This window comes from Phascolarctos cinereus, unplaced genomic scaffold (assembly GCF_003287225.1).
Source record: "Phascolarctos cinereus isolate Bilbo 61053 unplaced genomic scaffold, phaCin_HiC Scaffold_9;HRSCAF=440, whole genome shotgun sequence".
NCBI classification, from domain to species: domain Eukaryota; kingdom Metazoa; phylum Chordata; class Mammalia; order Diprotodontia; family Phascolarctidae; genus Phascolarctos; species Phascolarctos cinereus.
The window spans coordinates 202,507,285-202,534,569 of NW_027556402.1; the positions used below are offsets into that span (position 1 = coordinate 202,507,285).

A 27,285-nucleotide genomic window follows, 5' to 3' on the forward strand; every position below is an offset into this window, starting at 1 on the left:
ACACAAAAGCTATATCCTTCTCTTATGTACAATCATGATAATAATGTACAGTTATCTAGCATTTTGTTATAAAGAGCTTTAGGATACACTATGTCCTATGATATTCACAATGTAAAGGATTTCCTATCTCCACTGTGTTCTGCCTCAGCATAGTATAGAATTGATCTGAAGTACTCCAAGTCTGTAGTGACAGAGAAAAGGGAATGTTGTTGGCCTTTCTTTGTATTCACCAGTACTTAGCATAGTGCCCAAACCATGGGAGGTACATGATAGTGACTTACGAACTTGATGTGTTACGTATTTTGGCATGCTGGAAAAGCTAAAAGTCTGTGCCTGACAATAGCAGCTCATGTGTGTATCCTTGTCCCCCCAAGAACTAGACTAACTAAGTTTAAGGTGGATCACACACTGTGCTTGAGGAGCAGAAGGGAATGAAAAGTTTTTATCTGTGTTCTAGCACATGCTTGCTAGAAAAGTGACTATCAAGGAATTAGGTGTTGTCTTTTTTTTACCTTAGCCAAGTTATGTAGATTCTTTTCTAAGATATGGATGGGTTGGAATCTTTTAATTGATGGAGTACCCACAGTGATGAAATCACTGCTGTTGTGAGGTATTGACATTCATAGATGAGGAAAGTGAGGCTCAGTGAGACACACCTGCTTAAGGAAACACATGTAGTGAGTGGTAGAACTGGGACTTGAACCCAGGTCTTCTGATTCCAAATCCAGTGGCTTTTTTTCCCCTACTCCATTCTGTCTCATTCCGCCTTCTACTTATCTCCCTTTTCTGACCCACAGCATCCACTTATTGCTGCATCTTACAATCTTAATTTCATATTGTTTTGTATTTTTTATGTTTTTGTGTATAGAAATGTTGAGTCCCGAGTTAGATCATAAGCTCCCCGAGTGCTTGTTTGAGAATTTATTACTTTCTCCTATTCCTCCAGCATATCTCTTAGACACTCAGTAAGTACTTGTTAATCCATCCAGCAGTAATTCTGTGTCAGCCATGTTTCATTTACCCCATTATCAGTAGAATTGCTTAACATTAGAGCTACAAGGAGTTGTAGATCCAGGGCTCAGAGTGTTTTATGTAGAGGTCAGCCCTCATGCAAGTGAAGCTATTGAAACAGGACCTAAAAGATTGTGACTTGCTTAAGATCGAAGAGCCAACAAATGAGAGAGTCCAGCTGGGCACCCACATCTTTTGATTGCACATCTGTTGTTCCCCTAGTATCCAGTGCTGCCTCATGGAATCCAGGAGAGTGACCTAGCACACACAGATGCTTGCAGTGTCATCACCTCTCAGCTCTCTGCACCAGGGCAGGGATATCACTCTTCCAAACAAATCATAAATCAGACTATGCATAAAATGACCATGGAAGTCATAGTCACAGGATTTAACCTTTCTCCTTCTACCTCCCACCCCAGCAAATATCCCTCAATTCAGTTTCAAGTAGATTAATATATTAAAATTACCCTTCCTAATATGGGTAGAAATGGCACAGGGAAAGGTCCCTGTGGAATATGTTATGACTTCTGCGGGGCAGCAAGTTGTTAGGACTATCCTCAAAGCATTTTTGGTTCTCAGGCTGTCTTATAATAAGAGCTATCTGGCTTATCTTATTTATCTATGCTTCATTTTTCTGGGTGGTACCTTTGCTTGTTCCTTTCTCAGTAAATAGATGACTAGAATTTTCATCTGCTTCCTCTCACCCAAATGTAGGCATTGATGAACCACTTTAAATCATTGATTATCTTGTTCTAGTTACAGTGGAAATAATTGGTGAAAATAATTATTCCCATTTATGAGCCGGAGGGGACAAATTGGTATCTCAATTGGAGATGCTAAGATTGAAAACAGAATTGTTAAAGGATTCTTTAAAATAAATAACAATAGTATCTTCCTTGGAGATTATTTTTACAAAATGCTGCTTCTTCAGACCTTGAAGACAAGGATTTATCCAGTAGGTGATGCCTTGTATCTTCCATGTTTCAGGAGGCCCTGAAAATTTGACTTCCCTCCCTTCTCAACTGTCTCTTCTCCCCACTCCCCTGTCTCTCCAATAACCTTGGTGCCATGATATTCTTCTCCCAAGGAACTAAGGGACTTTCTCTTCGACAGAGTATAGTGCATTATTCTTCATGTAAGCTGTGATTTGGGCCATGGCTTTCCCAGATATTGTGGATCTTCCTCAGTTACAGACCTTCAGAAATTTCCTAGTACTCTAGAATCCAGTTGTTCTTGAGCTAATAATCCTATTTTCTTTTCTGTTTCAATTGAAACAGTGGGAAGTGTGCTATGTAATTATTTCTTAGAACAGAGGCCCCTTTAAAATAAGAGGAAACTTATTTTTATGTTTAGGGATTTTTTTTTCATTTTTAGAAGAAGCTTAGGTAGCTCAGTTGATGGAGTGGTAGAACAGGAGTCAGAAAGACCTGAGTTCAAATATGACCTCAGGCACTTGCAAGCAGTGTGGCCCCTGGGCAAGTCACTATGTGCAAACTATGTACAAACAAGCACTGTCTCAGTTTCCTCCTCTGTAAAACGGGGATAATAACAGTACTGCCTCCCTGGGTTTTTGTTAGGACAGAAATCAGATTCTATTTGTAAAGTACTTTGTAAACTTTAAAGCGCTTTATAGATTCTACTTTTTTTAGGTCAAAAGATCATAGTTAAAAGGATGATTAAGATACTGTTTTTATTTACACTTTTCCTTTTAACTTTGCTGATTACTCCAATGTGACATTTAAAAGACAAAAACATTTAAGAACTTCTACTCTGGTCCATACCCCTCATTTTACAGATGTGAAAACGGAGACCTTGAGAAGTTAAATGATTTGCCCAAGCTCATAGAGCAAAGAGTTGAGATTCTCACCTAGGTCCTTTGACTCTAAACCCAGCATTCTTTCCATTGCAATTAGAGTATAATACTTATAAATGCTGAGGACATCACTTTGATTTCTTTATGGGTCATTTAATTTCCCTTTTCTCCGTGGCCAGAGGTTACAACCAGACAGTAATTGTGAGTTGGACCATGATCCTAGGACCATAGGGTTTAGAGTTGGAAGGAACATGGTGGATGATCTAGTCCATACCCCCTTGTTTTACATGGAAGAAAACTGAGGCCCAGGGAGAGGAAGAGATTTACTCAAGAGATTTACATTGACAGCTCCAAGTAAGATTGATTTATTCATTTCCCAGGTAACTGAAAGGGGACAGTAATACCTAGTAAAAGACCATCCCATTAGAAAAGTTATTCTCCAGGCCTCTATGCTGTAGGCATGTAGATGCTAAATTGTTATTTCTTTAGATTTATTTGTTCTTTTTGATTAAGGTCAGCACAATATGGACATGGTTTTCTGGGTACGAGTGGAAAGGCATGGCTTTTGCCCTGGAAGAACTTAAAATTGAAAGAGAAAGGAATATGTGAATACAAATATCAGATATTTAAGACTCCAAATCTTAATTTTCCATAGAAACTTAGAAACTAGTCTGGAAAGGCTTCATCTGGAAGGTGAGCCTTGAGCCTGAAAGGGGTTTGGCAAGAAGAGTTGTTAGCAGAGTTTGTGGTGTTTAAAAATTATTGCTGGAATATCTGAAATTCTCAATAAAAATTCCAGGAAGCCTAATAGCTTCTGGGCAGCATGTGTGGATTTAAGGGGAAAGCAGAAATGTTCCTTCTGGGAAATCCCCATATGCCAAGAACTGAATCTTCTTACTGAGATGTCAGCAAATAGACTAGGGTGCTATGGAACCTGCTCCTTTTTCTTCGTGTTTTCTCTTCTTTGCCATGAGGTAAAAAATAGTTGTCACTTAGAAACCTACCATTCTTTTTCAGACTGCTTATTCAAGAGTTCAGCTTCTAAGTTGATCCTTTCTGCTTCACCGCTCCGTGTAGTTTATGTACATATTGGGAGAACTCTCTCCCAGGGCACCAGTTAATGAATGAAAGGCTGAATGTGAATCTTGATTAACACACCTATGCTACTCATGAGCAGTGTGCTATCCAAAACGTAGTATGGGATTTTCTTTTGAGCAGTCTGTGCCTGTCCCAGACTTCTTTGATTTCTGTATTAGAATATCCTATCACGTTAACTCTATAGCACAAATAGTAGTAATGTGGCCCTTTGAGTTAATGGTACTTGAAAATGTTGCAGCAGTCATAGAATCATGTCAAAAATATTTCACGTATTTCTGCCTCACGTATGTTTTATATCTAGAATTACAGTTCTTCCTGTTGACCAATTTTTTTTTTCATATTTGCTTCAATGTTACATATATTATCATTTGTCTAGAGGATTAATTTTGTTATTTTGAGATAGATTTCATTCTGATGTTCTAATTTAGCGCTATTCTCCATTTTATGTGAAAAGTAGAAGGCCATCCAACCCTACCTCATATTAGCTACTTGGTTCTGCCTTTTTCATCTTATTGTAGGAAAAAACCAGGTCGTCAAATCCCAAGATCCTGGTTTCGAGTTCTCAGCCATCGTCTCCACATAGAACTTCTAACAGGGAGATTATTTGAGACAGGGCAATAGCAATGATTTGGAGGCCAGGTCACCTCACTTCCTATGTGTTTCCTCTTTTTTTCCCCTTTGTGTATTTTCATTATGCAAACATATTCCTAGAAAAAAAATTTGGGTGGGCAGAGTGGGAGGGGAGAAATACCTCCATTGTACATAATCCACCTCTTTGTTCTTATCATATTCTCCTTTGTATTAAAGTTGTTTGTACATAGATAATCTTCACACTAATTCAGGGCCTCATCACCTTGAAATATTCTAATAGCCTTGTTACTGATCTTTCTTCCTTTTACACTGCTGATGTAGAGATCTTCCTGTGTTACTCCCCAGTTCAGAATCCTTTTAAATACGTACCTATTTTTCAAAGAATAAAATATATATTCAGCCTGGCATGTAAGATCCTTTCACCTCCACCCCAAATCTAGCTTTCAATGTGACTTCCTACTCCTATTTCACATTAATCCCCCTCATCTGGCTAAACTAAACTACTGCTTTTCCTTAATGTCATCCTATTCTTACCTTCCACTCTACTTTTGTGAAGGCTAATTCTGATTCTAGATTATGCTCCCTCTTTGTTGATGCCTCTTGAAATCCTTTGCCTTCAAGGTCTGTCTCAGGAACTGCATTTTCCACAAAGCCAAGCCTGATATACCCAATTTATAAAGATTGATTCCTCCTAAAATTTTCCTAAAACACTTAGTCTGGAACTTTCCTTTGCTTTGTCACATTCTTTCTTGTATATATTTGTATTTATTTGTGTATGTGTGTGCATTGATATTTGATTGAAACTTCTTGGGGGTATTAACTATGTTGTCTATCACCTTTATATCCACCGCACCAAACACAGGACTAGACATATTAAGTACTTAATAAATATATTTTAAATCTAATTTCCTAAAATTTAATGCCCTGAGTATATTGTAACTTAGTTCCTCTGAGCTGGGAAGGTTAGTCGATCAGATGGTCAGGACAATAGCTGGAAGAGCTTCCCAGTCTCTCTTATACCTTAATGAGCAAATGAGAAACTGATTAATGCTATGTAAACGATAATAGGCTATTCAAGATGTGCTCCTATATTTGTCACAGAAAGAAGTAACTTATTCCAAAATACATTTGTTAAATTAATTTTTAATCCTTTTTTCAACATAGCATCTATTCTCTAGTGACCTTTAGTTCATTATTATTTTAATGAACATTTCTCAAATTTGACTTTGAAAGGGCATGTGTGAGTGGGGGGTGGAGAATAATAGCAAATAGAAACCTTAAGTGTTATAGTGGTCCCCTGTACACTGGGTATATTCTCTGGAGGATATATGGAGAGGCATGGATGACGTTAAAGGCTTAGAGGTGTTGTTCTTTGGGCAGGTGGAGGGAATTCTGACATCTGTGGAATACTGGCTCTATCTGGGTAGCTAGCATCGCAAGAATAGGGAAATGGGAAAGAAACAATCCTTGCTAATGGGAATAAAAAGTTTCTTTCATTTCTGCCATGGAAGATAATGTTTTCGAGTATTTGAACTGCTAAGCATAGTTTGATAATAGGGAAGTTTTCATAAAGTTTTGTAGCAAAGAGAGCCCCTGTCAGAAGTCACAGTGGCGTCATAGAAAGATTTCAAATTTCATCTCTGTCACATAAGTATTGCATGACTTTGGACTGTGGACCTTGTTTTCTTATCTTTAAAGTGAGCTTAGATGAGATGACCTCTAAGCTCTTTTCCAGCTCTATTAAATTTACTCTTCTCTTCCCATATATGTTCATTTCAGCTCATCCCAGTTAGTTTGGCCTCTGTCATCTTCTGTTGGTCTCCAAGGAAGATTCCTGAGCTGCTTGTGGTGAGCCAGTTAGGTGTCTCTTGAGCCTTAGTGCTGTCCAGTCACCTAGTTTTATACTGCTATAAAAAAAATCATTTGACGTTCTGTTGTAGAAAACAAACAAAATAGGGTTTCGCCACTCATTTTGGCTTTGAAGAAGTCGAAGGAGGTTAGTGAAGCAGCATTTAATGAGCAGTCATACTTTGTTTCGCCTTTCCTGTCTTTTCTGTCTTTTATCCAGAAAGTTAACCTTTTTTTCTTTTGAAGACATTGGTCACTGAGTGCTTAAGCTCATTTAGCAAACATATTAGCCAAGTGGCTTGCAGGCTAAAACTTTGCTCTGTTGATTTTAGTATTACTGTTGCCAAACTCAAGATAACATACTCACCAGCATGAATGTGTTTGAGAGCCTGGAGAAGGGAGGATATTTTTAAGGACTCTCAGGAAGTTTGCTAGCTTAGAATTCAAATATTTTAAAATCGAGCTTTGGAAAATATGAATTTTAGGTTTCACATTAAGGTGTGTTTTTACTTCAAATCTTGGCATCTCCGAGTGTGGTAGCAAGAATGCCTAACTATTAGATTTTAAAATAACATTTTGGATGGAAAACTTTTCTCCCTCCCAACCATATCATTCCATTCTTTTAAAGCAGATGGCTTCATGGAGAATTATAGTTGTGATGGAGCATGATACTAAAATGGATGAGTCAGTTAAATGGAGAAATCAAAGCTAAGTTTGAAAATAATGAATGCTGTTGTGCATATTTGTATAACACCAACTCAGAGTGGTTGCTAACTTAGAAATTTTTCAGAGCATCTCATGAGGTGAGGTTTTAACCGAAAGACAGGTCAACTTTTAGAGTTTTCCTTTGGTAACAAACACTTGAACATGATCCTTGATTGTGATGATGGCTGTTAATTTATTGAGCAGCAGCAGTTGGCAGCTTAGCAAAAACCTCTGATTATCTGTGTTTAATCTTCATTTGTCTATAAGAGCAAGAGTAGGAATAGAGTTAAAAGATCATATGTCTTTTGTACCTTTGAACTGGAAATATATTTGGTAGTCCAGATCTGTGACACTACAAAAAGTCAGTCAGCAGACATCTATTAAGCACTTACTGTGTGCCAGACATTGTGCTTAGCACTGGGGATACAAAGAGAGGCCCTGGGTTCAAGGAGCTGACAGTCTAATGGGGAGACAACAAGCACACCACTGTGTACAGACAAGCTTTAGAGAGGATGAAGTGGAGATGATCAACAAGGGAGGCACCAGAATTCAGAGGGACTGGGAAAGGGAGCCATGGGAACCTGGGGGTGCAGCTGAGGAGGGGGAGGCAGAGAATATGCCTGCAGCTGTACTGCCTTTGAGGTTATAAAAGGTCACAAACACTTATCTTGCTATAATTGTATGAAGTAAAGCATGTGTCCATCTTCTCTTATAGAGAAGGAAACTGATTAGACAGTGACAGGGCTGCGACTCAAACCTAGACAAGAAGTCCAATGCTCTTAATATTTTTTAAATGAGTGAGTGAGTTAAAAAGTATTTAAGAAGAACTTACTCTGTACGAATCACTGTATTAAGTGCTGGAGATGGAAAAAGAAAGGGAAGGACAGTTCTTGCTCTCAAGCTCACATTCTCATAGGGGAAAGAACATTTACAGAAAGTTTCTGCTGTCAGTTATCTGGAAAGCTCCAGTGGTTCTTAGGATACAGTGTCAGATAAATGGTAATTCTTCTTTTATGTCTTTTCCATTTATTAAGAACTATATTTCTTTGTGATGTTGAAACATTTGAAAGTGCCAAGGACTTTGGTGGCAAGGCCTTTTCCTCCCCTCCAGCCTCCACTACGTTGTGACTTGGTGTAGCTACTGAGGAGGAGGGGATTACAGCATCTGCAAAAGAACTGAAAAAGTCACATCTCCATAAGGGTTGCCTCCCTTGAAGATGGCTGTGGAGTCTGGGCTGGTAGCAGAGTTGGTGGTGCCGGGGGTAGGGCACTCCTATTTGTGGATCTCTTAGGCTTACCTGCCCATCATTGATAGTTGATTGGGGTTTGGTGGGGGAGGGCAGGTAGCACTGGGGAGGCTCTTTCTGCACAAAAGTTGTTCCTTTCCATAATAGCTCTGGGGGCTAGGCTAGAAGCAGCATTGGTTGCCTTGAGGGGCACTATGATTCTGACTGTGGAGGGCTCTGGACCTTGGGCTCTCTCCATTGAATTCTGAGGGAGGTAATTTGACTCATCTGGGCATATTCCTCCTCATGTCTCTCTCTCAGGATGTTTTACTTCAGCTAAGCTGGCTTGTCTGCCTCATTAGTGGCAGTTGGTCAGTGGTGGTAGGGATGGTGAGCCCCTGCTGCACTGGGTTTGCTCTTCTGGATGATGCCTGAGGCAAGACTATAATGGAAGAAGGACTGATGGTATTGGGGGGAGGGTCTGTGTAGGGGGGTGCTATTGTAATTGGGGCACTTGGGTTTGTCTGTTAGTAGGAATTGGATGGCAATTTATGTTTGTGAGAATGGGGAGAAAAATCTCCTTCTATACAACATTTACCCCACTCCCTGTGGTCGTGAGGAGCCAGGATGGAAGCAGGACCTTCCTCACACTGGTGACTGCCTGGGACTCTTGAGCTCTGGGTCCTGGGATGGCTTCATGGGATCTGAAAGGAGGTGGTGGTTGATGTGTTAGCTGTGGGTTTTCTGTTTAAGTGTTATATTCGTGTACTTTTCTTTTTCTTTTACATCACTATTGCTTCTCACTGACTGTGTAAAATGCTGTCCTAAACCTTATATCTGCTAAACTGCTTTCTGGTTTTCCTAGCAATTTTTGACTTAGGGCAGCAGTTATCAAACCTCTCAGTTTCAGGACCCCTTTGTACTCTCAAAAATTATTGAGGACTCCAAAGTTTGTTTATGTGGGTTATATCTATCGCTATTTACCACATTAGAAATTAAAATGGATAAGTTTTTAAAATATTAATTCATTTAAAAAATAATAGTAATCCTATTTCATGTTAACACAGATTACATTTTTATGAAAAAAATTTCCAAGACAAAAAGTTTAGTGAGAAGAGTGGCATTGTTTTACATGTTCTTGCAATTCTCTCTCATGGTCTACCTTCATAGGAGACATCTGGATTCTCATGTCTGCTTCTGCATTCATTCTGTTGTAATATGTTGTTTTGATTGAAGTATATGAAGAAAATCTGGTCTCATTTAGATATGTAGTTGGAAGAACAAGGAATAGTTTCATAGGAAGTGTCTTAGTAGTATTATGAAAATAATTTTGACCTTACAGGTCCTCTGAAAGGGTCTTGGGGGACCCCCAGAGGTCCTCAGACCACACTTCTAGAATCACTGACTTAAGGAATCCTCATTCTAATAATGGATGATTTGGATTTATTAGCCGTGTGGTCATTGGTCATGTTTGATTACTTCTGAGTCTTAGTCTTTTCCATTTATCAACTTTCCTATTTTTAAACCATTATGTGATAGTTTTGGTGATTATTGATCTGTGGTATAGTTTGAGACTAGGTAATGCAGGGAACTTTGTTTTTACCTTTTTTTGTCATTTCCCTTAGTATTCTTGATCTTTTGCTCCTATAGATATGTTTTGTTTTTATTTTTTCTAGTTCTCTAAAGTCACTCCTTGATAAATTGGTATGGCACTAAATCCATAAGTTAATTTGGTGATATCTTTTTTTATTATATTGGCACAGTCCAACCATGAACAAAAAACTATACCTACAATTATTTGTTTTCATTTATTTTTGTTAAAAAGTTTTATTTTATATAAATCCTGAGTGTGTCTTTATAATTTGACTCCCAGATTTTTTGTGCATTTTGTAGTTATTCTGAGTGGAGTTTCTTTTTCTGTCTTCTCTGGCAGATTTTTTAAAGAATTTTACAGAAAGGCTAATGATTTTTGCTGCTTTGTATTATATCCTGCTTCTAATTATCTTTCACCTTTTTGTTTCCACTACATATAATTTGAGTGTAATAGTTGGATATCTGTTTGCTGTGCTGTAAGACCCAGTGTTATTGGCTTTTTACATTTCCTGGTAGTTATATGATTAATGTTCCTTTTGGAATTCTATATCATTAATTATTTAATCTGTTGCTGTTTTTTCAAAGGGAAAAAGACAAAGTGACCTAAGAAATACAATATTATCAGATCCCTCCCACACACATGAACTCCTAGTGCCACAACAAAAACATCAGAATTTGAAGTATTATATGGTGCTAGAAAACATGTAAAGGGGGTGAGGTCACCCATGAGAAAAGTGTTGAGGAAGAAGGGGAAAGATGTCCAAAACCAAACTCCTAATCTTTTCCCCCATACCTGTCCTTTTTATAGTAATGTGAAAAAATGCTCTAAATCACTGTTAGTTAGAGAAATGCAAATTAAAACAACTCCAGGTACCACCTCACACCTATCAGATTGACTAATATGACAGGAAAGAAAATGATAAATGTTGGAGAAGATATGGGAAAATTGGAACACTGATGTACTGTTGGTAGAGTTGTGAACTGGTCCAGTCATTCTAGAGAATAATTTGGAACTGTGCCCAAAAGACAATCAAACTATGCATATCCTTTCATCCAGCAATACTACTACTAGGTCTGTGTCCCAAAGAGATCATAAAAAAGGGAAAAGGACCTACATGTACAAAAATATTTGTAGCAGTTCTTTTTATGGTGGCAAAGAATTGGAAATTGAGGGGATGCCCGTCATTTGGGGAATGGCTGAATAAATTGTGGTACATGAATATATGTGCTATAAAAATGGTGAGCAAACAGATTTCAGAAAAACCTGGAAGAACTTATATGAACTGATGCAAAGTGAAGTGAGCAGAACTAGGAGAACATTGTACACAGTAACAGCATCATTGTGTGATGATCAGCTATGATTGACTTAGCTTTTCTCAGCAATACAATGATCCAAGACAGTTCCAAAAGACTCATAATGGAAAATGCTATCCACATCCAGAAAAAAGAACTGATGGAGTCTTAATGCAGATCGAAGCATACTACTTTCACTTTGTTTTTTTCATGTTTTTTTCCTTTTGCAAATTGTAATTTTTTTTTGCAAGCTGTTTCTTCTTTCACAACATGACTAATATGGAAATAGGAAAAAAACAACAACAACCCTAGCCTTATGCCTCATTCACTTACTATTTTCATGACACCACTCCCATTCTTCCCAGTTATCCATACTGGGAGTTATCATTCATTCTTCCCTCTCCCTCACCCTCTACAGTGAATCAACTGCCAGGTTCTGATCATTCATTTTCTGTCCAGTCTCTCTTCCATCACTCTCTTTTCTATTCCCATTGCTGCTACCTTCATTATCTCTCACCTAGACTATTCAGTTTAATTCAATAACTACTTATTAAAAGCTTAACTACTTATTAAAAACATGTAGGGCACTGTGGCAAGCACACAAAGTTGCAAAAAATTACAGTCTTAAGAAGTTTACAATCAAGTATGGGCATATAATATTCCCACAAATAGATATGACACAAGGTTGGCTGTAATAAGGGCAAAATGGGTTTCTTTTATCCTAATTGCCAGAAGAAAATTTCTAGAAGGAGTCAAACCTAACCCTAAATCACTTTTAGCTTCAGGAATTAGGGAAAGTTTCGTGGAGAAAATGACAGCTGAATTGAACTTTAAGGAAGAGAAGGATTTAAGCAGAGATGAGAGAGTAGCTAGAATTGAATCACCTTATGTAAATGTTTGAAGGGAGAAGGTGGCATAATGAGATCAGGGAACAACTTCTGCCACTACCAGTAACAAAAGTTAAAATGGGAGCAGATGGCCAAGGCAGAATGTATCAACACTTTACAAGAGAGGCTCTGGTTCAGGAAGATGCTCATTGTTTTTGTCTTTATTTTGGCTGGTTTATTCTGATGGTGAGAGAGTGTGTATATGTATGTGTGTGTGTGAAATTGTACACATGTGCCAAAATATCCATAGCAGCTCTTTTTGTGGTAGCAAAGAATTGGAAATTGAGAGGATGCCCATCCATTGGGGAATGGCTGAGCAAGCTGTGGTATATGAATGTAATGGAATACTATTGTGCTATAAGAAATGATGAACAGGCTGACTTCAGAAAAACTTGGAAAAACCTGTATGGTCTGATGCTGAGTGAAGTGAGCAGAACCAAGAGGACTTTGTACACAGTAACAGCCACATTATGCGATGACTAATACTGTTAAACTGAACCCTTCTCATCAATACAAGGATCTAAGGCATCCCCAGAGACCTCGTGATGGAAAATGCTATCCACATCCAAAGAAAGAACTATGGAAGTTGAATTGCTATCATTTTTTTTTCTCTTCTGTTGAGTTTTATTTCCTCCTTCGAATGGTTCCTCCTGTTGGTTTTAGTTTTTACTTCCAACTTCACTAATGTGAAAACATGTTTAATAGGAGGGTGGTGGGGAGGAAGGGGGAGAAAAATTTTAAACTCAAAAGCATATGGAAGTGATTGTTGATAAATTTTTAAAAAAAGTAATTTTAAAAAAACCAAACAAATGGCCTGTAAGTACCCCTTGTTTGGCCCTCTTTGTCAACAGCACCTTTGTCCTTTGGGGTTGATTGAAACACGTCAATAGAATTTTGAGGATGTCATGTAATGGGAAAAACTCTGGTCTCATTCAGGAATCTTGGTTGTAGAAACAACTTTGCCAAGAAGCTTACCTTGTAACCTTAAACAAATCACTTCTCCATCTCTGGGTCTTTATTTTTGCATCTTGGATGATAGGGGTTTGGCTAGGCCATCTCTCGTCCTTCGCTTTCCACAGCATGATTCAGTGACATCATATACTATATGCAAGCTATCTTGCTGATCTAGAACAAAGAATGTCATAATGGAAAGAATTCTTAGGGATTATCTTAAAACAACCTCATCATACACAAACTGAAACTTAAGTCCAAAAGGAAGTAACCTGTTGAAGTTTACATGGGTAGTAAGAGTAAAGCTAAGATCTGAAACTAAATTCTCTGATTCAAAATCCAGTACTTATTTTTCTATATCATTATTATACTGTATCACTATGTTCTACTGTACCACTGTGGAAGTAATTTGTCCAAGATCTTATAGTTAATAGGTAGAGCTAGGGGTAGAGTTCATGTTATTCTGCCTTTTAGAAACAATTCTGGCTTTTTGATGAATATAATTACATGAAGTCCCAGGTTTTTATTATGAAGAATGTGTGTTTTAATGTATGAGCTTTAAAAAATGAGCTTTAAAAAAAGCATCAGTCCTACTTAGGCACTGCCTCATCTTCCATGTATATGGAGTATGCGTCTTCATGACGTCCTATGGCCCTTGATTTAGATTCATTCCAAGGTCTAAGACAACAAAAAAGTTAATGGCCACAGAATGGACTGTTCTGGGTACCAGCTGAGAGCTGTAAACTCATGGTTTCCGTTTTAGGATAGAGTTGAATACAACACAAGACTCATAGAAGCCTAGAGTGTTAGAACCAATGAGGACTTTTTAGATCATCTACTCTTAACCTATTTTGTGTCATGGACCGTCCATTGGAAGACTGGTAGAGCCAATGGACCCCTTTTCAGAACTATGTGTTTAAATGCTTGAAATAAAATACAGACGATTAGTGGAAATCAATTATATTGAAATACAGTTAACAAAATACTGTTTAAAAAACAAACCATGTTTCCAGACCCCAGGTTAGGAACGTTTGATTTAGTCTACCACCTTTATTTTACTGGTAAGGCCACTGAGGTCAGGGAACTCATCCAAGAACACGCACTTAGTGACTGAGCCAAAACTAGAATGTAAGTTTACTGACTTCCTTCCAATCCCATGTTCTTTCCACGCATAGCCTCTTAAAAATGCTGTCATAGTGACTGACATACATATAGTAGGTGCTCAATAAATGTTGAATGAATGTCACTTTACATATTTTTAAAAATTTTTAAAAACATATTTTTACAGTTAGTCCATTAACTTCCATTCTCTAGCACAAAGCACTTTCATCACAGCAGACCAGGGAGGGAAAGTAGCTGTTAGTTGTGTTTTTGTTTCTTGCATAGCTTTCATAATATGTAAATATGAACAATTACTTGCCATTTTACAAAACTGAATGATTTCTCATATCTCCATTTCAAGAAACTGAATCTGTTGACAGTAACTGCTTATTTAAGTCTCTAGGTTACAGGAATGCCTAGAGTCAGAGATGGTTATCAAAGGAGGCTACCTAAAAGAGGAAGAGTTTGACCTGGCATTTCAAGAAACTAGGAGAACATGGACTATTAGTGTGGAGGTCTGGGGTAATGGGGAGGAAGCTGAAGGGTTGAAGTCGGCTGAAAGAGAATAATAGGATATGTGCAAAGGCACAAATCAGTATTAAATATATTTTATTTAGGTGTTGGATTCATTGGATGCAGGTCTGAATATGAGAGCCAGAAGAAATTTGAGATGAGGGAAAAAGTTAGTTGTAGAACCCTGAAGTACCAAATTGAGGGGTTTGAATTTTATATTAGGGGTAAGTAGGGAGCCATATAGTAGGTTGTGTTGTAGTCTTGGAACAGGAAGCAATCATTTGGGTTAGCAACTAAGCAGAATGAAGAACCAAAACTTTGAAACATTAATTCAGTTTTCCCCTGAAAACATCCTTCCTTTAGCTTAGATGTGAATTTCTTTTTCAGTTTGGAGGTGAGTAAGAGACAATGCTGAGCTGACCCCGTTTGTATCCTTCCTGGAACAGTAACATACACTTTGTTTTCCCTTTGCAGATTGCATTCTCTCAGCACAGCAACTTTATGGACCTGGTACAGTTCTTTGTGACCTTTTTCAGGTACTTGTATTTCTGACTACTAAAACATTCTGCTCTTTGGGTGTTGGGCAATTGGGATTCTTAAATAGAGTGACTTAATTAAGACAAGAATAATTACCCTTTGTCTCCATGGCAGGTGGGTCTTACTGTGTAGAGTAGCTGTGTTCTTGGAAAATTAGATGTTTTGAGCTGGGATTTAAAGGAGACAAAAAATAAATCTAGTCCAATCTGAAAAGTGCTTGCTGTCCTTTATACAGTGAAGAATCTTTTTGGAATGTGAATAACTTCCTTCAGGATACCCATAGAAATATGGTTTGCAAATTTTGTTTGTGTCTCAATTTTTCATAACATTGAATGAGCCCACATGCTCTAAATTTTGAATGATTAGGATATTCCTTCAGTTGAAGGGAAAGTGTTCCAATTTTTAATAACATAAGTGTGCATGTTAATTTCAAGGTGATCTTTAAAAATGCGTAACCTGAGAACATTTGCAATTTTTCTTATTGAGAGAAATCACAGTTTTTCGACCATCAGCCCCATCTCTTTATTTACCCTGCACTTGTAATTGATTAGCAGATCATAGATCTCATTTTCCTGTCACCAAATGTTATACCACTTCATGTGACCCCATGGGGTGTTTTAGTCTTGCTGAATTCTAAATTAAACAATAGAAGCCAAGGACAGCCAGGGAAGGCCAGCATGAGCCTGTGAGATCCTAACACTGATACTGTTTTCATTCTCTTTTTGTTTATGTTTATGTATACATACATATACATATCTATACATATATATGTATATGTGTGTATATATATATATATATATGTATTTGTTCTGAGAGTATATGATGTATGTGTGTGTTTACTCATAAAACATATAAAAGATATTAAAATTTATACAAAATGAGCCATACACAAATTACTACTTATACTTTCTGAAGACCTAAGGCTGCTTGATTGATTGTAAGGCACTATCAAAAGAGGAGTGATCTCTCTGGGTTATATGGCTTTGGGAGTTTTATTCAGGACTTTACTTCCTCTAAAGATACCCAATGAATTGGACAAAAGTTTGGGTAGAGAAATCAAACCTCAGTAACAAGTTTTGACTTGGACAGAGCATCCCATACTCTTACTTCCAGGAAACTCCTTGGTTGTATATTTGTCAGCAGATGGTATAGTTCCTTTTGTAATCTAAATTGTTTTCTCAGTTGGCAGCTAGACAATATAGTGGATAGAGTACTGGACCTGGAATCAGGAAGACCTATGTTCAGATCCAACCTTAGACACTTTTCACTAGCTGTGTGACCATGGGCAAGCCACTTAACATCCATTTGCTTTAGTTTCCTCAACTGAAAAATGAGGATGATAACAGCACCTACTTCCCAGAGTTGTTGTAAGGATCAGATAAGATATTTGTAAAGTGCTTAGTACAGTGCCTGGCACACAGGCACTGTATAAATACTGATTATCTTCTTCAAGGCCATTAAAGCCTTTTACTTAAGCATAATTGTTATAGTAGTTTATAACTACGTAGCTGAAAAATAGTTTAGGTCCTCTGACAAAAAGACATTGTGATTGTTGTTGGTGTAGCAGTCCGTATATTCTTATATATCATCTTAAGGCAAAGTGGAGAGAAACTGTTCTATACTTTTACAAGGGATAAATAGCACAGATATGTGTAAACTTTTTATTTTTGGCCTCAGGATGCAAAATTGGGATTAGTGGGTGGAAGTTGTAGAGACATATTTAGTTACAATATAAGGACAGACCGTTAAAGCATCTCTGTTTTCATAAATGTAATGCCTACATAAATCCTACATTTCCAAGGGGTCTTCACAACTTAGGAAATGGTCTTTGAAAGATGCCAAGAATGAAAAATTTATCGCCGTATAGCCATCCTTTAACATAAAATTTTAGATGACAAGTACATTAGGGAATGAGCAAAATAAAATTTTATGTGAAGTCTGGGAGGGGAAAGAGAAAAGTTATTATTATTGTTAGGGATCAGGAAATACTTCATGGAAGATGTGACCTTTGAGTTCATTTATTTTTTTTTTAATGAGTTCAGTTTTAAAAGATGAGTGGGAATTGAACAGGCAAAAAGGCAGAAAGAGAATATTCTATGTATAAGGAATAGTGTGAATAAATTCATGGAGAGGGAAAAACAGAGTATTTTCAGTGGGAGTACAGAAACAGTTCAATTTGGCTAGAGCAAAGCAATATCAGATAAATCTGAAAAAGTAGAGTGGTACTAGGTTCTAGAGAGCCTTGAATGACAAGCAAAGGAGTTTGAGTTTTCTTAGATAGACAGTATTGAATCAATTAAAATTTGTCCATGGATAAAAGACATAATGATGCAAAGACATAATCTCTTTATAAGAAAGATTATTCTTGGAAAATTAAAGATGGAAAGAAAATAAAGGTATGGAAATCTGTTAAGAGGTTATTCCAATAGTCCAAGTAATGAGGATCTGTAAAATAAAGTCAAAAGACTAAAGAAAAAAGAAGGAGGAGAAGAAGAAAATGTAAAGTATTTCATAGCCACCTTTGAGAGGCTGGCCTGGAAAATAGTTCAAGGAGAAAAAAACTTAAGAATCTTTGAGCCACTGGAATGCCATGACCAAAATAAGCATCCTATTTCAAGAAATTTTTAAAAGAAAATTGCCTGTCTCTCTTAGAAGCCCAAATGAAACTCCAAAATGGAAATTCCTGGGAACATCATAGCCAAAAGTCAGAGCTTCCAGGTCAAAGAAAAAATACTGCAAGCAGCTGGAAAGAAAAAATTCAGGTACCAAGTTGCTACAGTTGGGATCACATGAGACATAGCAGTCACCGCTTTGAAGGATCTGAGATCTTGGAATATGATATTCCATAAGGCAGAGTCTGTGAGTTTACAACCAAGAAAAACTTAACCAGAAAAACTGAGTATAATTCTGTAGGGGTTAAATGGGTCTTTGATGAAATAGAGGAGTATTGGGGCAGCTAGATGGTGTAGTGGATAGAGCACTGGCCCTGAAGTCAGGAGGACTTGAGTTCAAATTCGGCCTCTGACCAAACACTTGACACTAGCTGTGTGACCCTGGCAAGTCACTTAACCCCAATTGCCTTAAAAAAGAAAAAAGAGGAGTATTACTGATGAAACTTTGAAATTCAAGCTCAAAGTTCAAAGAAACCCCAAAAATGTAAACATAATCATAAAAGGATTAAACAGGTATAAATTATATACCTTCTGATGTGAGGAGATGATACATGTGCCCCTCTGAATACTATCAGTCATCATAGCAGGAGTCTAATTAGACAGAAGGCCTGGTTGGTTCTCTTATGCCTTCATGATCTTAGAAAAATAGAAAAAAGGAGAAGAATATATTGGAGGTAGAGAGGAGAGGGAAAGGAAAGCTAGGAGATTCTTTGTGGATGAACTAATCTGAATCCACACCATCATTCCATGAGGAGCAAGCAGCCACTTCCTCCTTAGAGAGCCCAGATCTCTCTGATTTGGCACGAGGATGATTTTTATGTTGCTTAACTTTGAGTGTACAGATATGTATGTGTTTATATTTCCATGTATGTGTGTGGGTATGTGTTTGTGTGTATTTATATACTTTTCCTTACACATATGTATGTGTGTGTTTATTTCTTTCTGTATGTACTTCCTTTGGGACATGGCCAGTGTAGAGATTTGTTTTGCTTGACTACTCATGTTGTAACAGGGATTTTGTTTTTCTTTTCTTCTCAGTTGAAGTGGGGAAGGAGAGAAGGCAGAATTTTGCTGATTAATTTTTTTTTTAAATAGAAAGGTTTCATTGTAAAAATAAAGGAAAAAATAATGTGAAGAACAGAGAGAAATCCTGACTTCTGTCAGAATATTGGAGGGTAAAAGAATGTGACACAGACAAGAAGGGTCAGGCGGACCTCTGAACCCTTGAAGCTGAGCGCTTTGTTCCAAAACATTGGGAGCTGGGCTCTCTGAGGAGGAAGCAGCTGCTTATTTTTCAAGGAATTCACAGGTGCTGTAAGAGAGTTCATTCAGTAAGGATCAGACAAAGAATATTCAAATAGTGGTATTGCTAGTTAGTGACTCTTTGTTGAAGAGTACTGAGGTAACTAATGCGCATATCCAGTATTTGGCATAAAATCTCCCCAAGACATATCACACTTAACAACTACTACTCAGCTTTGATAATGCACATGGGCACAAACAATACTTTCAGAAGGAAGTTAGAAAGCATTGCTAAGGATTACAATAGGGTAGACAATCTTGGGCAAGAACCTGAAGATTCTTAGGGGTAGAGGTTGTTATTTCTAGTCAAAGGCAAGAGCTTCAGAATAGATGTAAATTTTAGAAATCAGTAACTAGTTAAGAAAATGATATTTGAGTGGTATATCACAATTAACGTTAGCTATGTTGTATTTTTATTTATTTTGTTAAACAATAACATTTTAAATCTAGTTCTGCTGCTCTTGGAGTTGAGTCTTCTTGAGTTTGACACCTGTCCTAGAGCACTGAGAAGTTAAGTGATTTGCCCAGGGTTACACCAGTATTTGTCAGTCAGGATTTGAACTCAGGCCTCTGTCTCAAAGGTTGGCTGTCTATCCAGTATGCTAACTTTATCTCCCGTGTTGAAAGAAAAGAAGGAAGGAAGGAAGCAGAAAAAAGGCAGTTCAGCAAAACCAACACAACAGCCATGTCCACAGTGTATGTAATATTCTGTATCCTACCTCTGAAAAGAGTCAAAGGAGTTCCATTTTCTCAACTAGTCTTAGAAGCCAGATTTGCTCATTATAAGTTATGTAAGACCTGAGAATTCAAAGAAAATTGATAGTTAAAGAAATACAATAAGCCCAAACTAAAACAGGAAATAGAAAGCTAAAACAATCCAAACTTAGACAAAGAAATTGAGGAAGCCATAAATAAATGGACAGAGAAAGAAATTGGGCCAGAATTATTTGACCATTCATCCAACAGATGTTTTTATAGAACTCCTCCTGTACAGCTACTGCAGTCCTGATTTCTGTCTAAAATTTTGACTTCTGAGGTTTGTCCACCTAAATAGTCACTGCCTCACCTTGGTATTTGGAATTATTCAAGGCAATTAGGAGATTGACGTTTCCATGAGTAACCCCAAAATGATTGCTTTGGGCTGAGTTATAAAAGAATCTCATACTGTATTCTGCACCCCTTAGGAATTTAGTAAATACTAGCTAAAGGAAATAAGTAGTTAAATCAGCTAAGTGTTTGTGTATCTGTTAGTCAGAATGCTGGTATTTTGCCAATAAGGCATAGTCACCAGAACTGGTCTGAGTAAAACCATATCTCACACATGGTTTTAAAAGACCACAAACCAAAGCTTAAATCAACATTTGATTATTTATACCCTTCCTACTTCCTGTCGCTCCGCATCTGCCTTGGCACCGTTTTCCTTCTCATTCAGGACACTAGCATGAGGAAGAACAAAGAAAGAGTGAACATAGTTTGATAGAAAGAGTCTTAGATTAGAACTCAAACATTCTAGGTTTTAACCCTAGCTATATCTTCTGTCACTGACTATCTTATATGACTGTAGTCAAGTCACAAAACTTTTTTGAGCCTTAGTTCCCAAGGCATGAAATGGAGGGTAAAATGCCTATCTTTTGTTCTAAATCTAGCCCATCCATTTTAGATACTTAATGCCTCATCTCTTTTGGTTTCTCTACCACAGTGGGTTACTTGATCCTCTCTGAACTGTTCAGAACTCCAAGTAGTCACTTCTTTATGAAAATTACTCTTAATATTTCACAAGTTCAAATCTCAGAAAAGGAAAATAAATTAAGCTGATGTTCACTCTCTCTCTCTCTCTCTCTCTCTCTCTCTCTCTCACACACACACACACACACACACAATGGATTCTTACTAGAAAACTAGTATTTTTTTTTCTGAAGTGGTCGGCGTAGCTAGAGTTGCATAAATGATAGCCCTCCAGTTAATGTCTCATTCTTTAGTAATTATGTTTTCTACTGTGTGCTGTAGCATATGAAGCAATTTATATGATTTGTATTTCAGCATTGCAAATGTAGTCATCTACTCAGGAATGGATAGACAGGGAACTGGAAACAGGGAAGTGGTGCTTTCATCATGTTAGGATCGATATTAGTGCTCTCTGGTCCCTGCCAATCAAGTGATTTGGTGAATAGAGCACCAGGCCCGGAGTCAGGAAGACTCATCTTCCTGAGTTCAAATCTGACCTCAGACTCTTACTAACTGTGTCACTCTGGGCAAGTCACTTAACCCTGTTTGCCTCAGTTTCCTCATCTGTAAAATGAGCTGGAGAAGCAAATGGCAAAGCCACTCCAGTATCTATGCCAAGAAAGCCCTAAATGGGATCACAGGAGAGTCAGACATGTTGCCATGTCTCCCATTATTGCTTTCTCTCACAGAAAACTGGACTTGCCCAGGGCTCCCTCCCTACAGGCTATATGGCTTGCCTTGGAGTTTATACAAGTATTGTTTACTGGGAGAAAATTTACTGTTTAATTTATATATTCTGTGTCTTCTTTTGGATTTAATGGGAACAAGGTGTGTCTTCCCTTCTGAAACCTGTGCTACCAGAATTTAAGTTAATACTTAACTTACTTAAAGTTAAGGAGACTTTTTTTAGCTTCTTTCTTTATTATGAATTTAATAAACATGAACATTTCAATATACAAAAACCAAAGAGAAGTGAAACTGTGGGTTTCTGTTATATGGTTTTTAATATATATAAACTTTAATTCAGTAATTAACAAAACTTCTCTGCTCCGCTGTATCCCCTTCTTAACATCTTTCTGCTCTTTTCTGTGTGTTTTCAGTGTTTCAGTGATGCTCTTTAGTTTTCTTGTTTTTGTATCTTTGTCATTATGCATTTCCTCCCTACTCCAACTCAACTCTTCCTCCTCCTGACAAGTAAAAGCCCTCCTTTGGGACAAGTCAGTATAATCAAACAAAATAAATTTACATATTGGCTATGTCTGAAAATATCTGTTTCATTCTATATCTCTAATGTGTAATCCATCATCTCTCTGCCAGAAAGTGGGAAGCGTATACTATCCCCAGTCTTCTGAAGTTGTGATTGGCCATTCATTGTTCATTGTCTTTAAGTCTTTCAAAGTTATTTTCATTTACACCTGGGGTTCCCAGCCTGGGTGGGTATGCTTCCAGAGGTACAAAAGTTTGTCGTTAGATATGGGGAATGTTTGGTAAATGACCATATTGTACTACTCAAGATAATAAATCTCTTTTTTACATTTCTTTTTTTCCATATACGTGGCATACTCTAGAATTTATTTCCTTTCATGTTGAATGGAGATAGGAGAGGGGTTACTGAAAGCCAGTATCAGATCCCTAAGGCCAAAGGGACTTCACCTTTGTGATGGAGTGGAAAGTTTGTTTTCTGTATGGAACACTTCTGTGACTCCTCAACAGGGTGGCCCTTGAGCCATGTTTCTGTTGTTGGTCTGTGATTCTATAGAATTAGAGATGGACTGTATCATTTTTCATCTTGTGTCCCCAGTACCTAGCAGTGCTTACTAAATATCTTTTTTTTTCAAGTTTGATAGTATTTTTTTTCCAATTACATATAAAGATAGCTTTCAACAGTCATTTTGTAAAATTTTGAGGTCCAAATTTTTCTCTCTCCACTCTTGCCTCCCCAAGACAGCAGGCTATGTGATATAGATCATACATGTACAATCATGTCAAACATTAATAAATATTTTTAATGAAATAGAATGGTAATGATAGGAAATTAGGGAGAAGGAAAAAATAAAATAGATTTGGTGCTGTCATATATTTTATTTAAAGGAGATTTTCTTCCTATGTAACATTCTCTTCAGATAGCTAAACAGATATGATCATATTGTAACATGGGGAACTGGAGAAGATTTACCTAGCTCTGGGTTCAGTATTCTTATCAGTGAGTTAGGTGATTGTGAGGAAATTGTGTGATGACTGTGTTTAAACACTGTTTAAATAATGTTTTGTTCATATGTATTGGGGGGAGGCGGTGAGACAGTGAAACTTGACGGATTTAAAAACTGTTAGCCTGTAACTTTAAGCATTAAGATGCAAAACAACTTACATGCTGGCAGAGAGCTTTAAAAGAACTGTATCATGGGTGGACAAAGAAGCTTTTTTCCAAACTGGACAAAATGACACAAGGTTGAAAGAGTTCTGGGGTCTTAGAGTCGAGATACCTTGGTTCACATCCTGACTACTTCTTGCTTGCCTTGTGATCCTGGGCAACTTATTTCTCCTCTGTCTAGGCCTTATTTTATCCCATCATAAAATAGGTTTAATAAGACTATAATTACCTTCCTCAAATCAGTTCAACAAACATGTCTGATACTGTGCTAGGCTCTGAGGTTCTAAAGATAAGACCCAAACAGTTCCTTCCCTAAAGGAGCTTGTATTCTTTGTGGGAAGAAAGGTAGTGGTGGTCTAAAACAAGTCCACATAATATAAGTTGAACAGTAAGAGCTTGAATAACAGGAGGTTTCAGGGAAGTGTCTGTCCTAAGGCATCCTTTGCTGATTTCATCTACTCTTATGGATTCAGTTGTTATCTCTATGCAGATCTACTTATCCTTCACTGACCTGTCTCTTGGCCTTTATCTTGCATCACCAGCTGCCTCTTGGACATCTCTAATTCACTATGTCCAAAACACAACTCATTATCTCCCCTACCCCCTCCCTGCCATATCCTCCCTTCTGAATTTTCTTGTTGCTGTCAAGAGCACCACCATCCTCTTAGTGACTTAGGCTCACAACCACTCCTACTCACCTTTTATATCCAATCTGTCACCAGTCTTCTCATTTCTACCATACAGCAACTCTTATATGGCTCTTTCTGTGTCTCCCCCCCCCCTTCAGGCCTTAATCACCTCATGCCTTAATTATTGCAATATCCATCTGATTGGTTGACCTGTGCCCCCAGGTCTTTCCCCACTCCAAGGCATTCTCCACTTAGCTACCAAAGTGTTTTTCCTAAAGGTCAAATCTGACTATGTTACTCCTTTCCCTGCATCTCCACCCGTGCATACACTGTATAAACTTCAGGAGTTCCTTGTTACCTACAAGATCAAATCAAAAATCCTGCAGTGAGCTCTTAAAGTTCTCCATGACCTGGCCTCTTCCTACCTTTCCAGTCTTCTTATATTTTACCTCTTTTCCACGTACTTAGAACCTAAAAACTCTGGCCTTCTCTTCCATCTCCAACTCCAGAGTTTTCACTAGCTTCTATGCTTGGATTTCTCTCCCTCTGCATGCATGCATGCATGCATGCGTGTGTGTGTGTATGCATGCATTTGTTTGCAGTTTGTCTTCACCTTTAGAATTTAGCCACTTGAAGATGGAACCATATTTTTTAGTTTCTTTTGTGTCCCCAGCATTTAATACAGTGCCTGGCTCATTGTAGGGACTTAATAAATTCCTGTTGACTGACTAGTATCAGGAATTCTTCCATCAATGCAGGTCAGCATCTTCTCTGTAACTTCAAGTCTTAGACAATTTCCTGGAGCATTGAGAGGTTTGGTACCTGCCCGGGGTTGCATGCCCTGTATTTTACAGGCTACTCTTCCTGTCTGGAGGGCCAGCTCTTTATCCACTATGCTACACTGTCTTTCAGAATTAAATCTTGCTATGTGTTTTTTCTTTCTACTCACCTTTGGAAAGGGGATAGTTGACTAATTCATATTTTAATTTTTGTAATTGTTAGTATTTAGCACTTAAAGTTTACAAAGTGCTTTATAAATATTACCTCATTTGATCCTTGTAGGTAAGTGCTACTATTATCTCCATTTTACAGATAAGGAAACCCAAGGCAGGCTAAGGTGAAGTGACTTGCCCACTGTCACACAGATTCTAAGTGTCTGAGGTTGAATTTGAACACAGGACTTCCTGATTCCAGAGCCAGTGCTCTATCTACTTCACCATCTAATTACCTTAATCTTTTTAAAAAGATGTCCAGTTTTTGTAGAAAAGTGTAATTGACCAGAATACACGTATTATTATTTATGAGACAACTGTTCTCCATCCCTAGAGTAAGTCTTCTCATTGAGTCTGAGTTGACTATATAATGGCACCCACCAAAACTGGAAACACAGCCTTCCAAACCTGATTTGAGGCAATAGGTCTTTTAGATGCAGTCCTTCTCTGTGATGGGCATGCCTGTGATCCTCCTCATCAGAAAGCATCAAGCCTAGACAGTGTACAAACTGAGATCTCCTAAATGTGAAAGGCCCATGCCTGCCTCTGCCAGCAGTGCCTTCAGCATGCCTATTTTCCAGTCCAAACTCAGTCTGTCCTTCCAAGCCCAGCTCACATCTCAGCTTTTTCAGCAAACCTTCCCAATGACAGTAGCTAACAGCAACCTCTCTGCTACCTGCCTGCCCATAGTACTATGTATACCATCCATTGTAGAGCCTCTTTATGTAGACATTGTTTTATAGTGTTTTCTCTACTTATTTCATGTTTCATCTTATCTTCATGAAAGATTGTAAGCACTTTAAAAGCTGCACTACATCATGGACTTCTTTCCCTAATATATCTGTCATCTAGTAGGGTCTCAGTAGATATTTGGTGAATTAAATTGAATTAGCTCCCTACCTTGTAAGTGCCGATAGACATACTCATATGCACAGACACTTACTGAAAAAGTATACAGATTTGTTGTTGTTCAGTTATTCAGTTGTGTCAAACTCTTCATGACCCCATGGACCATACTGTCTGTGAGGTTTTTTTGGCAAAGATACTGGAGTGGTTTGCCATTTCCTTCTCTAGTGAATCAAGATATTAAGAGGTTAAGTGACATCCACAGGGTTATACAGCCAATACATGTCTGAGGCCCCATTTGAACTTGGGTCTTTCTGATTCCCGGCCCAGCAGTCTATTCACTGAGCCACCTAGCTGTGCTGCCCCCCACCCCTATCCCCAGCAACTAGATACTGACTTATTACAGTATTTTAATATAGATCAAAATGCCTTAATAAACTGCCTGACTGGACTATAGTTATGGCATAGTAATAGGGTGTGGTTAGATGTTCCTTTGAAACTCCTGAAGTACTTTCTTCTTACTTTGTGGCATGTCATCAGGCAGATATTCTCTTCTGTCTATTGCTTTAGAAACTTTAGTCTTAGTTTAGTTGTTGCATGGTCTCTCAATCATTAGAATTTTTCTAAATTTTTCTGCCTTTAGGGGCAGCTAGGTGGCACAGTGGTTAGAGCACTGGCCCTGAAGTCAGGAGGACCTGAGTTCAAATCCAGCCTCAGACACATAACACTCATTAGCTGTGTGTGACTCTGGGCAAGTCACTTAACCCCAATTGCCTTAAAAAAAATAAATGAATGAAATTTTCCGCCTTTCCTCTTTTTTTCAATGTCATAAAATTTTCTATATTAACTCTGTTTTCTGGATCTTTTTTTCTGGTGGTGGTGGGGTTTTGGGACATACTGACTGGATATGTTAATTTTTTATGAACATTGGAGTGTAACTTTGGGAGGGGACACAGGCTAAGAATCACGGGTTATTGTTGTGGTGTTTGATTTATGGTTTTTATCATCCCATGCAGAAGTACGTTTTGGGGAATAACATACACTTCTATTTGTCTACATTTTTATATTGGCTAAACATGTACATCATTGCTAACAGTTAATATTAATGTGCTACTGTATTGGGCAGCTTGCCTCAGGCCTTTAAGAGAAACCAAAAGATTTGCTGGATTTGGGAGAGTTCACTTAAAGGATGTAAGTTCTATATTTCTTGAATTTGGAGACATAGGAGGTTTTTCAAAAACTAATATTAATGAATATGTTTTCATAAAATGTTATATTTAATGAAAACCATATTTCCCTTGCATTTATAGCTACAAGTGACCCGTTGAAAGTTTATAGCCTAGACATTGAAGCATTGTATTCCTGGGGTTTCAAACCTGTTCTGTGGTTAGTGTTGAGTTACATTTTCAATTGGGATATGTTTGAAATGCTAACTTGGGACCATGCATTTCCTTCTAGCTGCTGCAGACTGCCCATTGATGTCAATGGAACCTCTGTGCTCAAATTATAGATAGACTGTGTCCCTGAACTAGTAACTTTTTTTTCCCTAGGAGGCCCCATAAATGCTCTAATAAAGCTACA

General features: G+C 37.8%; 1 protein-coding gene and 1 long non-coding RNA gene across 2 annotated transcripts in view; one reads left to right on the forward strand and one right to left on the reverse strand.

Moving 5' to 3' along the window:
* ATRN (attractin) overlaps positions 1-27,285 on the forward strand; it is a 215,992-nt gene that overhangs the window by 145,151 nt on the left and 43,556 nt on the right. The window contains 1 exon segment of the mRNA XM_078148561.1: positions 15,105-15,166. Within this exon segment, the coding sequence (XP_078004687.1) occupies positions 15,105-15,166 (62 nt within the window).
* On the reverse strand, positions 6,710-13,208 carry LOC144455359 (uncharacterized). The gene is made up of 3 exons (XR_013484074.1): positions 13,041-13,208; positions 8,891-8,996; positions 6,710-7,326 (listed from the first exon to the last, which is right to left on the reverse strand). It is a non-coding gene; the product is annotated as an uncharacterized LOC144455359 (long non-coding RNA).